The 13,890-nt window shown below is 37.2% G+C and overlaps 2 protein-coding genes and 1 long non-coding RNA gene across 3 annotated transcripts in view; 1 reads left to right on the forward strand and 2 right to left on the reverse strand.

Moving 5' to 3' along the window:
• Positions 1-678: 678 nt before the first annotated feature.
• LOC119796731 lies at positions 679-1,633 on the reverse strand. The gene is made up of 3 exons (XR_005282513.1): positions 1,101-1,633; positions 912-1,019; positions 679-814 (listed from the first exon to the last, which is right to left on the reverse strand). It is a non-coding gene; the product is annotated as an uncharacterized LOC119796731 (long non-coding RNA).
• A 757-nt stretch (positions 1,634-2,390) lies between these two features.
• On the reverse strand, positions 2,391-5,487 carry LOC119796723 (calsequestrin-1-like). The gene is made up of 2 exons (XM_038305399.1): positions 5,379-5,487; positions 2,391-2,964 (listed from the first exon to the last, which is right to left on the reverse strand). Exons 1-2 carry the CDS (start codon positions 5,425-5,427, stop codon positions 2,504-2,506), a joined length of 510 nt encoding a protein of 169 aa, XP_038161327.1. The 5' UTR covers positions 5,428-5,487; the 3' UTR covers positions 2,391-2,503.
• A 5,342-nt stretch (positions 5,488-10,829) lies between these two features.
• Positions 10,830-13,890, forward strand: part of gas7b (growth arrest-specific 7b) — a 99,495-nt gene continuing 96,434 nt past the window's right edge. Inside the window, exon 1 of the mRNA XM_038305412.1 lies at positions 10,830-11,259. Coding sequence (XP_038161340.1) covers positions 11,080-11,259 — 180 coding nt within the window. The 5' untranslated portion in view covers positions 10,830-11,079. The remainder of the gene's footprint in view (positions 11,260-13,890) is intronic.

Here is a 13,890-nt window from a genome sequence, read left to right on the forward strand (position 1 = left end):
AGTGAGAGAACACGCTGGTCTGTGACATTTAACACAGAAACACTGAGAGAGGTGGAACTTTAACCAAGAGAAGAGGAAAACACACAGGGAGAAGCTAAAGCTAACAGCAGTGATAACTGTAGACAATGGATGCTTGGAGAAAATGCCTGAAAATGCTGCATTTGTTGGAGTCTACAGTCGGTTTCATCAGGGTCGTTTCTCTGCTTTAATAAGTTCTAAAAACCCTTCAGAGATCAACCAGGGGGAAATTCTCCCATATTGGATTAGAAGCTGCTTCTGAACTGTTTATCTGTGGTCTAATGGAAAAGTCAGAACTTCTGGTTCTGGTAAAGTTTTGGTAAAAGAGATGAAAATTTAGATGAACATCCATTCATGATGGAAAGATAAGGATTAAAGGTTAGACCACCTTGATGGGATGGTTGTGGCTTTTAAATCTATTTGTTCTGGATCTGTTTTTATTGTCATCACCAATACTGATGAACAGCTGGAAGCAATAAAGGTTCTTTACCTTCTTTCTGGGTGGAGCAGACTGATGGTTTAGCTGCGGGGTCGTCGACGTTTTTCATTCCAGGACTCCAGAATGTTGGAGAGACGAGCAGAGGAGCCATGTTTCTCCTCCTTGGTGGTCTGTGTTCTCCATCCTCTGCTTGAGCTCCTTCATCAATGAAAGCAAAGCGTCCTCAGAGTCTGAAACTGTCTGCATGTGATTCCTCTCTAGTCAAACAACCAACATACCTTCAAACACATGTGGATGGAGTCTGTTCCACGGAGATCCGACTGCTAGAACGCTGCTTCCATATTGAACCTTCTTTCCCTGTAAAAAAAAAAAAGAGGCTAAATTAATCTACAGAATTTCCTCGACACAAATTTAAAAGTTAAGTTTTCTGTTTGTCATGTTAATAAAGGCTTACTCCAGGTGTTTTCCTCTGTGCCGTCCTCAGGTGGGGACTGGGAGGCTCCTCAGCATCCTGGAGGTCCCGGTTCCTCACAGGAGTTCTGCTTTTGGACGTCCACAGTGTCTGAACATAAATGAAAAACTATGTGAGGCCACCTGAAATGTTGACTTTATATTTAAATGATGGATCATTGTTGCTCCTTACTGAACATGCTCTCACTGTTTACTGCTCCTCTGGTTTGGTCGCCGTAGATCTCATCAGCATCTTGTAGCGGCTCGGTCCGACATGGGATTCAGAAAACACAGAAGAGATCCACTGTGGTCAGAACTGGCCTAGATCACATGGAGAGTATGTCTGCAGAGGGTTCTTTCACCAACTGACCAGAGGAACATCTAGAACTAGATCAACTCACAGCTGAAAGCGGGTTCTAATAATCGCAGTCACTCACAACCCACATCCTTCCATCAGTCCTGTCCTCTGCCTCAAACTGCTCTGAAATCAACTAGTCCCTCCAAGCATCGTCTTTACCTTCTCACCATCATCCCAGAGAACAGTTCAACTGATGACCTTAACAAGCTGTGTCACTGTTCTATTCTAGATCCAGTTGGTCTCCAGCAGCATTAAGTTTTCCTCATCTCCACTTTTAGACCTTTAGATTCTTAGTTTGCCTTCCTGTGTTTTTGTCCTCAGCAGCGATGTCTCACTCCTTAGAGGTTTTGATGTGTCCCCAGCAGCGATGTCTCACTCCTTAGAGGTTTTGATGTGTCCCCAGCAGCGACGTCTCACTCCTTAGAGGTTTTGATGTGTCCCCAGCAGCGATGTCTCACTCCTTAGAGGTTTTGATGTGTCCCCAGCAGCGATGTCTCACTCCTTAGAGGTTTTGATGTGTCCCCAGCAGCGATGTCCAGCTGTTGCCTCAGTTTGATTTGCCTCCTTGTGCTTCGCCTGTTTTCAACCAGGATTTATGTTTTTGTCCTTTTCTTTATGTTTTCCATTTGCCTCCATTCTGTTTTAGTTCTTGTAAAACCTTGTTCTTAAATCAACCCTTGGATTGTTTGGTTTGCCTTCTGTTACCTAGGAGATGGTCCAGCTCTGTCATTAGACGTAGAGCATGTTAGATTATTTCTGCTTTAACCAGCTCTCATGTTTCACAGCTTTTATAAATTGTAGCACGTCTCCAGTCTCTGCTCTGATGTCTGTGCTTAAGGAAAATTCTTAAGATCTAAAACTTAAATTAACATCTAGCAGCAGGGTAAAGAAAAGCCACGGTGCTAGATGCTACCTGAGGCATCCCTAGACCTGCCAGACTCCTTAACATCTAAAAAACTAAATCTAGCAGCGGGGTAAAGAAAAGCCACAGTGCTAGATGCTACCTGAGGCGTCCCTAGACCTGCCAGATATAAAACCAATCAATAAATTATATCTAGATGTGATCTTTCACCCTTTCCACCTCCAATCAACATCAAATCACCAAGGAAATACATCTAACTCCTGCAAGATGATCCAAAGCAAGATGGTAAAATGTTTGGTTCTTCTGCTTAAGCTTCAGCTTCTCTTCATTGTGAGAAGCTGCTGAAGGAGTTAAAGGAAGGTTCTTGATGAAATTCCTATTCCCTCCCACGACCAAACATCTTCGCAGGGGGCTCCTCTTCATCTTCGTCTTCCTCTCTTGTCCTCCTCCTGGAGACAGAGCCGGTCCCTGAAGGTTGGTGGTCTTCTTCGCCCTGTGGTGGAAGGTGGTCATCGTCTTCATCGTCATTGTCTTCATCGTCTTCGTCGTCATCGTCTTCATCTTCATCGTCTTCTGTCTCAGAGCTATCGCAGAGACCATACATGGAGCCTTCACTAGACCCATCAAGAGACTCACCATTAAAAGGCCAACCAACCTCATGATAATCCCCTATCCTGTCATACACCGAAAACCCAGGTACAATCTCTGCACCATCCGCGGTAAAATCTTCCTCATAGTCTTTGGAGGAAAGTTCTATCCTGATAAGAAAAGGGAAATCAACCTGATCCGTCATCAGGATGCAGAGCTCCAGGGGAGGATCAGATGGAAGCGGGGCGTCTGGAGCAAAGAGGAAAAAAAATCATTAGACCAGGAACATTAATTAAGGAACATTAAATAACAAAACTCAATGCTTTATTTTAGGTTGCTGGCTGTGCCTGTGTGAGTTAGTCAGGTCTAAGTAGATTTAATAAAAAAAGAATATCAATCTGTGAGCTAAAACTAATTAAAAAAACATCTAATCATTGCTAGTGGTTTGGTTAGTGTTAAAAGAAAAGTTTAAGTCGTTCTAAAAAAACACATACATACAAAAATACACACAAGTATTTATATATTTCTATATATCTGTGTATATGATCCTCAGCGTCAGTGGGAGGAGCATTTTTCTGATTTCACCGTCACAATGAGGAGTGATCGTTGTAAAGGGAGGACATTTTGCTCGTCCTCACCAGCTATTTTTGCTGACGGCTAATTTAAGAACAAAAAACTACAATATCCTTTAAATCACAAGACCAACATTTAATTGTTAATTTATTTTAAATTCAAATCTTTGTTTTACTGGTTAATGGGGTTTAGATTTTTATTTCAGGATGTTAACAATAAATAAATTCTCTCTAAATGGTCCATTTATTTTATTTCGATTACGCTCCCTACAATTACACTAAACTCCCACTAGGGGGCACGCGTCCCCCTTTGGGAGCTGCTGACCCAGACTATTAATTCGGATTAGTTCAGATTAAAGGACGTTTTAAACTGTAAACAAACCTTTTTTTATTCTTTATCAGAATAAAAAAAACATTTTGACTGAGTGATTTGGTAATATAATCATGAATCTTTGAGGTTAATTAACTATAAGCAGAAAATTGTCCTGATTAACAGAAATAAAGGCTTAAAAACATCAGGCTTTAAATTTCAGATCTATAATTTCTCAGAATCAGAACCTCAGCTTATCAGACCCCTTCCTCAATGCATCCTAGAGTAGAAATAAAGACTTTTATTAACACATAGAAAGCCCAGAGCAGAAATGGAAATTAGCAAAATTTAGAAGAATTTTGTTCTTTTTCTAAAACCTCTAAGAAAGGGTCCTATACAGAACTTTTAATGGTTTAGGCGAAACCCTCCAGTGTTGAATGTTTTGAAGATCTAGAAAATGAGTCCTCAATGAACAAATTGTATTAATAAAAAAATAAGAATTAGCTCAGAAATATGTTAAAATAATAAATTGTTCTAAATTGATGTTTTAATTCTACCTTCTCCCTGTAAACATAAACATATCATCCTCCTTTCTAAACTCTTGATTAAACATTTATTCTCTATTTTTTCCTCACACGGTTAGCAATGGCAGCACTTATAATAAACTTACTCAACTTCTAAACATGTTACAGCCCAAAAATGTAAATTATCTCATTTTTATTTCACACTAATTTTAAGCCTTATAGTTGTTTATTGTTGTATCGATAGAGACCATACTTGTTCTCTGACAGAAGGGGCCAGACGCCACCTTGTTTTTAAAGGATTGGAAACCAAATTCACCAAAATGACCCTTTGAAACCAGAAACTTTAAAATAAAAAACATTTTTATCACCTTTGGCCTTCCATTAAATTAAAAAAATATATGCTACCTTAAAAAAGCCTTAAAGTTGTTTATTGTATGTATCCATGGAGACCAATATGTTTACCAGAGCATTTTTTAAAAAGCTACCCTTTCCAGTTCCAATGTATTTAACAATATTTAGTTTATCCTAAAACAATTTATTTTGTATTTTTTAACCATTTCCACATGAACTTAATCAAAAATTATCTTCCTAAACCAAAATGTGTTTTTGTTTTATATCATTTCATTTCTGTTATCATTCCTCCTATTTCCAACCAATAAAACATCTATTTAATACATATTACCCCTTAAAAACCTTTTTAAAAACACTGATAAAAAACTTATTTCCTAAAAACATTTACTAAACTAAACAACTTGAGAATCTTCATCTCTTCTTTTTTCCAGTTGTTTATCAGCTTTAAATTCAGTCGACTTCCAAAATACTAAAAATGATAACTTTTTTATTAAATGGAAAAAATAAACAGTTTGGCTTGATAATATATTATGTTAAATGTCCTTTAAATATATTTGAATATTTATTGAATGTAATTTTACCAACATATCCATAAAGAGCAAAATGCATTTTTTTAAAATCATAGAGCTAGCGCCATCTAGTTTTCAAACATTTCACATCTAATTCAACAAAGGTGTTTCTCTCAAACAGAAATAAGAGTTATTTTCAAATCATTAAATCACTGTTAACATTCCCGACGAATTCAGTCGACTAAAAACATTTAATCTCTGAGTTGTCAAAGATGCTACATGCTAAGCTAGCTGCTAAGCTAGCTTAGCATGTAGCCAACTCCATGAAAAAAACATCAAATTAATCATTTTTCACCTAACATTTTTTTCATTAACATAGCAAAAGAGTGACATAAACCTTCCAGGTGATGTCCCGACAAGTTGTTCTCCTCTGGTGCGTTGCTCATCTTTAGCAGGTTAGCAAACCACAGACTGCAGCAAGTTCAAGCGTCAAGGTCCAAGTTAGAAATGAACGGTTAGAGATAGGCGCTCCGTGTCCATGACAACCGATGGGCCTGCGCATGCGCGCGTGTTTGAGAGAAGCTTGCTAATTGCAGCAGCTAATTAGCCAAACAAAGCAGTCTTTTTACAATACTATAGGTTCATCCTCAGCTAAACGGGAGTTCAGTCAAAGTTCGCATTTAAAGAGGCAAAACAGCGAGTTCTAAAGCTCACTGCTCACTTTCTAAGGTTTTCTGCCATAGTTTGAAATATTGTACAATAAACCTGAATCTGAAATTGGAAATAAATTTTATTCTGAATGAGAGACGTGCTTTTTTCCGTTCACCATTATGATTAGAGCCCAAATACAAATAACAGAGTATTACGGCCAGGCTAGAGATTTTTTTTTTTTTCAAGAATAAAGTCCTAATATTATGAGAATAAAGTTGAAAAATAACGAAAATGAAGCCATTTTACCAACCAGCATATGATTTTAGACAGATTTATTTTGTCATTTCGTTAACACAAGTGTAAAACAAAAAGAAATGTTGTTAAGAACAGCTTTCTAGACAATTATTTTTAATTGCATCCTTGAAAACAGTAAAAAATTACATAAAAAAAAATGTCAGAACAGTAAATATACAGTCATATTAACATATGACTGTATATTTACTGTTCTGACATTTCAGTTTTCTTTGTTTTGTTTTTTTAACAAAATATAATAAATATAATAAAATACAATAAATGAACCCATTTTATAAAACATTCATCAGTCTAACGGCAGTGGGGAAGAAACTGTTATGGAATCTTCTGGACCTGCATCGGATGCTTTGAAGCCTCTTCCCAGAGGGCAGCAGGGAGAACCTTCCATGGTGGGGGTGTGAGGGGTCATTAATGATGTTACGGACTCGGGACATGTCTTTAATAGAGGGGAGAGGAGCCACAATGATCGTCTAAAGCTGCTTCTAATAGTTTCCTAATCTGCACTTTTGCTGTTTGACCAGCAGAGTGCAGCAGAGAGGCCTTGACCCTTATTTGAATCTTTAATAAAATGATATCTCCACCTTCCTGTAAAGATCTGTATTTTATATAAACGTCCTAAAATAAAATATATATATATATATATATATATATATATATATATATATATATATATATATATATATATATATATATATATATATATATATATATATATATATATATATATATATATATATATATATATATATATATATATATATATATATATATATATATATATATATATATATATATATATGAGATTAAATAGATTTAATTAGAAACCTCATAATCTACATTTGTTAAAAACAGAACTCTATGTACTTTTGGTCCCTTAAGTCAGCAAACATTTTGTTAATTCATCAAAAAACTACAGATGTTTGGCTTTTTGTCATATTGGTTTGTTATCTTATGGATAAAAATAAACCTGATGTATCATACAGTCATTGCAATGGAACGAATGAGGAACTTAAGGTGAGACACTTCATGCAAAAACGTCTTTTTTTACAGAATTTAGCAACAACTCTGAGCATGAACTCTTTATCCTGAATTAAAGCTTTAAGCCTGTTTAACAGTGTAGCTACTTTCTTAAGTGAATATAGATTAGATTAAACTTAACTGTCATTATAAGTCAGAAATAGAAAGCAAAAAAGGCAGATAATATCCAACTTAAACATGATCTGTTTAGATATTTACAGAATTAAGACCTATGGCGTAAATTTCCTTCAACTTTTATCAAAAGTTCGATATATTTTACCATATTTCCAACATTTTACCATAGACAAAACATAAGTGTTTTCCTTTGTTTTCACTGAAGTAAAAATGCAGAAAAATGTATCACAGGAAAGAATATATAAATGATTAAAAAAAAGGCTACAACAACCTACTTCATAGGCCACAATAAAAGCAAGGTAAACTAAAAGTTAGCCTATATTATGCGCATCAATTTCCTGATACATTTCCCAAATTAATATATTTAAAAAGCATCCAAAACTTAATTAAAAGGAAATGTACCAAAAAGTAAAGAAGTGTATGTTTGGTTGACAGTTCAGTGAAATAAAAACCTAAATCTTGATGGTTGTCGTTGGACTGGATAATTAAAATTTGAAGAAGACATTTTGGTATCGTTATAACTTTTGCTGGTGTTAAAGAGGGATAACTAGTCTTTGTCCAAAAGACAAAATATAAAATCTGGTGTCATGATTTTATCTAGAACTTTGACCTAAATGCAGAAGACCAAACAGAGAGACCAGGGAAAAGTTTAACAGGTTTTTATTGAGAGTGAATGAGATGAATCCAGTGCTGCTCTGAACACTGTCAAACCAGAACTGGAAGGTGAAGGGGAAGACACTGCGGTTAGTTCAGGCTCAGTGGGAAATTAGTGTCTTGGACTTGAAGAAGAGGATTAAGGTTGCATACTCACGTTTCCAGAAAAAGGTGTCTCTTTTTGACTCCAGTCGGTGTGGGCTGTTCCAGTGAATGTCTTGTTCGTTAGAGGGCGGACAGGGTCTACCCAGATTACGGTTGTTCCTTGGTGAACAGAGAAGCTGACTGCCACTTAGTTTTCCTGCGGCACTTGAACGGGTTTTAGTGGAGATGAATCCCCTGCTCAGAGAGAAGCCCCAAACAATCCTTGGGGGGAAAAGTTGATCCAAACCACAAACTTTAATCCTCAGCTCAGTTTGGTGCTCAGAGAATCCTTCCAGGGGGGAGAAGGTCCAAAACATCCTGTATGCATGATGACTTGCTGACGAGAGGCAAAGACAAAAACAGCAAGATTAAAACTCAGGTAGAACAAAAACTCAGATTGACTGAGCAAAACTCAGCTTGGCTAGAGTACCCAAAACTGGCAATGAGGCAACCATCTGCAGGTGTGTGAGGAGGACAACGAGAACCTTGCCTTCCAGCAAGAAGGTTTCTGGTTCAATTCCCAGCCCAGGGTCTTCCTGCATGGAGTTTGCATGTTCTCCCCATGCATATGTGGGTTCTCCCTGGGTACTCCGGGTTCCTCTCACAGACTGAAAAACATGACTCTAAATTGTCCTTAGGTGTAAGTGTGGGTGCATGATTGTTTGTTTTTAGGAGTCTCTGTGTTGCCCTGCGATGGATTGCTGAGCTGTTCAGGGCGTACCTGCTGTTTGCCAATAGACTGCTGGAGATAGACATCAGCCCCACTATGACCCTGACAGATTAAGCAGGAGAGGATGGATGGATGGATGGATGGATGGATGGATGGATGGATGGATGGATGTTTAATGTCATGTCTAGCCTCAGTTTTCTGCCACACATAACATTCTGGTTTTGGCCTAAAAGTTCCATTTTACTTTCATTTAATCAGATAAATTCGATCCAAATGTTTGCTACTTGGTTTGTAGCAATCTTCAAAACCTCCTTTTTTTTTTATTTCAAAAGCATTTCCAGAACTTTCTATTAGTCTGTAATGACTTTACTTATTGTAGGTATGTCTAGTAGCTGTGAACAGTTTCTCCCTTCTTTGCAGTTACTATGCAGCTCATAGCTGCTGCTCTGACTGATTCTCTCCATCCTCCTTCTGATGCCATTTTAACAGGATGGCCAAACATTTAACTTTCAGATGATTTACCAGTGATTTAGTTTAGGATTTCTTTATTTCGTAGGGAAAAACACATAAATTCACAATATGTTAAGGTACCAGCAGTCTATCTTTTTCATCTGTTATCTCCAGACAAAGGAAAGTTTGTTTGTCTAAAATCAACAAAATTTTTACAATCAAGGTCAAAATTATTATTATTAAACCACACAAATTCGTCAATCAATAAAAAAGAAAATACAATCTATTTAAACCCTAAAAACACAAGAAAACGACTTGTAAATCTCATGAAATTAAAAAAGTAATGAATATGCATGAGATATTCAAATATTTTGGAACATTGTATAACCTAATACCCCGTTTACACTACCCTTAAAAAACTGAGCCGAGACCGGTCCGAGCTCAGTAACTGAGATAACTTGTCGTGTGTGAACGGAAACAACCTGAACTGAACCGAGATAGACATAACCGGACCGCGCTAACTGCAGACCAGTTCCCGAGGTGGGTTCGGCTCGGTTTTTTTCCTGGCTCGGTTCTCTGATAACAAGAGCGCATGAGCAGAACGCGTCATCGCCGACTGGCTGAACATGCCGATTCACACTCCATTCGAGAAAGTCGGCTTTTGGGAAGCCGACTTTCTCAAGTACATCCGCGCAAGGTTGCCGTCTTCGCCTGACCCACCGCAAACACCGAAGTACAGCAATAATAATCAAGCATAACTTTCTGAATGTGACGGGCGCCGCCATTTTGATTTGCTTGATTCCCTCCTCCTTCGTCTTCTTCTTCTTGGGTTTTACGGCGGTTGACAAACAGCGTTTGGTGCATTACCGCCACCAGCTGCTTGAGTCCCTCCTTCAATCCTAGCAGTAATACCGCACATCGTCACTAGGAGGCGAGGAGTCAAGGAGTCGAGATAACCGAGATAAGTGTGACGTGTGAACGGTCGTCAAAACTGAGCTTGGCCTGGTTACCGATCCAAGCTCGGACCGGTCTCGGCCTGGATCGGTTTTTCAAGGGTAGTGTAAATGGGGCTTAAGTTTCCTTTACCCCTCAACATTTTTTCCTCTATGCTTCTGCCATGTTCTTTCTTGTTTTAAATGATGTTTAATATCTGAACATTTAAATTTGTGTGTGTTCAATATTGTCAGGGGGTCCAAGTAAGGTAGACTAAAGAGAAACACCATGAATTGTTTTCATAAAGCTTTCTGACTCAAACTTTTTCCAATCAATTGTAGTTTGTTGGTGAAGATCGCCTATTCACACAGGCCAACAATTCCCTTTAACGACCCCCCTGTTCAGAGACATAGACAGGTATTGGGCATTGCTGGCAAACAAAAGAAGCCAAACGACCCCCATCCCAAAGGTGTGGATCCCTTCATCTGTTGCCATTTGCAAGTTTTCAAAACAAAAACAAGGTTTTGTTGAGCTACTGTATAAAACCTCAAAGTCAAGGCGATTCCTGACATTTTGAATTGAGAAAGCGAAACATCTTCAAATTTGGAAACAAAGTCCAGTGGATTGTTTTCAACTTATTTTGGTAAATTGCTGAAGGCAACATACCAAAAAGATGTTAATTGAATCACAAAAAAATGAATATTTAGGTAAACAGTATGGAGGTTACTTTATGGTAACGTTTGTAAAATTGCCCATTGTTACAACTTATTTGGTTGTTTTTGTCTGCATCCGGTGTATAAAAGCCTTGACGCTTTTATTTTGAAAGCGTCACGCACTAGCTTCCTGTCTGCGCCACTGGAAGCTTGACGGACCTGGTGTGGATCAGCCGGAGTCGGAGCGGAGTTGGCGCACAGCCGCATCAGAGGGGCGTCCTGACAGGAGCGGCTGGAGGAGAAAAACCTGCTCACCGACTTCCTACCAGCTTCATCCACATGTCTGCTTCATCCGTAAACAGCAGCAGCGACACTTTCTCACATTTTTAAACACATTTACTGACTGTTTGGAGACAAACGGAAAGAAAGGAGTCCATCATTCAGCGCTGCGGTTTAAAGTGGGAAGTTTTGCTCCGGAGATGTCTGGGTCGTTCTGCAGAACTTTGTACCCGTTCAGCGGGGAGCAGCACCAGCAGGGGCTGAGCTTCCAGGCAGGGGAGATCATTAAGGTGGTGCAGGCTCTGCCCGGAGGATGGTGGGAGGGGGAGAAGGATGGAGCCAGGGGATGGTTCCCCTCTAGTTATGTGCAGGTTCTGGAGGTAAGCACTTTGTTTTCTTATAAAGGAAGATTTTTAATTCATTTATGATCTGGTTGTAATGTAAATCAGCTCACTGTTGCTCATCCAGCAGCTCACAGAAAGTTGCCCAGACTGACGCGCTGGTGGAATAGTTTCCCCGTGCTGCTGTTTATCAAATTAAATCCATATCAACGTGCATGGAGGGCGACTTCCTCATTCCAAACGCATTCCAGGGATGTGCTCAGATGTGCTGATTTTTTTCTCAGAATTCTGACTTTAATCTCATAATTCTTACTTTAATCTTATAATTCTGACTTTTTCTTCCCAGAATCCTGACTTTAATCTCAGAATTCTGACTTTTTTTTTTTTTCAAAATTCTGACTTTAATCTTATAATTCTGACTTTAATCTCATAATTCTGACTTTAATCTCATAATTCTGACTTTAATCTCATAATTCTGACTTTAATCTCATAATTCTGACTTTAATCTCATAATTCTGACTTTAATCTTATAATTCTGACTTTTTTTCCCCAGAATTCTGACTTTAATCTTATAATTCTGACTTTAATCTCATAATTCTGACTTTAATCTTATAATTCTGACTTTTTTCCCCAGAATTCTGACTTTAATCTCAGAATTCTGACTTTTTTTTTTTCAAAATTCTGACTTTAATCTCATAATTCTGACTTTTGTCTCAGAATTCTGACTTTAATCTTATAATTCTGACTTTTTTTTCCAGAATTCTGACTTTAATCTTATAATTCTGACTTTTTTCTCAGAATTCTGACTTTAATCTTATAATTCTGACTTTTTTTCTCCAGAATTCTGACTTTAATCTCATAATTCTGACTTTAATCTTATAATTCTGACTTTTTTCAACAGAATTCTGATTTTAATCTCAGAATTCTGACTTTTTTTTTTTTCAAAATTCTGACTTTAATCTCAGAATTCTAACTGAATTCAGACAGCTAACAAACATCTTAGCATCAAGCTGTAGTCATGTCTGTTTTAAAGACTAAACTACCTTTCTTGTTTTAATCACCTTCTGCTCTTCCATTAATAAAAAAAACACTTAATGGGCACTTAAAAAGTTGCTAATTCCGTCATTTTCCACCAATGAGTTACTGTTTCTCCCAAACAATTCACATCTTTGTCAGTGAGGCTTAGTGCTCCTAAATCTTCATGGTGCCCATCTACATTAAGATCCAGAATTCTGAGGAAAAAAGTTAGAATTCTGAGATTAAAGTTAACATTCTGACTTTTTTCTCCATATTATGCTTAAATAAAATTTAAAAATCAGAAAATCTTTTAATTTTTCAGTGGCTCTAATCCTCTTCCATAGATACAATGTTTTTAAACCTCACTATTATATTTGGAGATATTATAATGTGGCATTATAAAGGACAAATTAATGACCAGTTCAGTAGAAGAACTTGCTGATGATGTTTATTTCCTATAGTTGTGTGAAGGCTATGGAGTATTTGAACCAATGAAACACAGCTTTATTATATTGTGAAGAAGTGTTTAACTACCAGTGTTCCCATTCTGGAAAAGTCTGGAAACAATGTGAACTTTGATTCAGTATTTTCATAGTAGGTGCTCCTGTGAAAGATCATTTCTATTTCTAGACTCTGTTCTCCTTATTGCATTGATTATATTTTATTTCCTTCATTCCTTTCCTGTGTGTCCTTCTGGCCTATATTTTAAATCCTTTCCCTGTTTTTCTCGGATATAAAATGACATTCTCATATCTGTCATAGATTTTATACACCATTTTGTTTTTTGTAGAGTTGAATCTGTGGGAGCTTTGCTCTAAATTTCCCTTTCGGGGCAGTGAAAGGTTATTTAAATCATACATTATAGTAGCAGGACAATTCAAAGTGTTGCACATAATAGCAAAATAGGGCAAAAAGTACATAGCATGATCGTTGAAAAAATAAAGATGAACTATAAAACTATAGGAAACTATAATTTTGAAAAAAAAAAAAAAATGTAAATCATGTCACAGTGTCTGCATCAAACTGACCATATCAATGCAGTTTTTGTTTTTGCAACATGTTATTTTCTCCCAACATTTACTTTTGATCTCTGCTGCACTTTAAGAAATGGAAATATCATTAGAGCTGTACTAAACGAAATTTAGACAATAAAGTTAGTCTAACTCTATGTCTATACATACTACAGATCAATAAGTGTTTAATCTGGAACCATCAAGTTAGGATTTCAGCACTTACATTTTTCTCTGACTTTATTTCTAAATTAGTGGAGCATAAGACCTAAAAGAACTTCTTCATGTTTGGTTCTGGTTCTGGGTTTGCAAAGTTGACTTGAGACAGAATAGCTGAGAGATCTGAGTGTTTGATCCACTAACAACAAGATTGTAATGTATTTTGGTGCTACGCAATTGTTTGATTTATAGACCAATATAAGTACTTTACAAGGACTGGGTGTAATGACTTTAGAACTCTAATTGTTGGTGAGGATCCAGGCAGCAATATTCTGGATCAGCTGCAGCTGTCTGATCAACTTTTTTCTATAAGGACTTCATTGCAGTGATCAGTTCTACTAAAAATAAATGCATTCAATAGAGTAGTTCCATGTAGTTTATGGATGAAATTCTGGGACTTCTCTCGGTCTTAAAAGAATTTCAA

Source organism: Cyprinodon tularosa, unplaced genomic scaffold, assembly GCF_016077235.1.
Source record: "Cyprinodon tularosa strain WSP-4 unplaced genomic scaffold, ASM1607723v1 ctg558, whole genome shotgun sequence".
Classification (NCBI taxonomy): domain Eukaryota; kingdom Metazoa; phylum Chordata; class Actinopteri; order Cyprinodontiformes; family Cyprinodontidae; genus Cyprinodon; species Cyprinodon tularosa.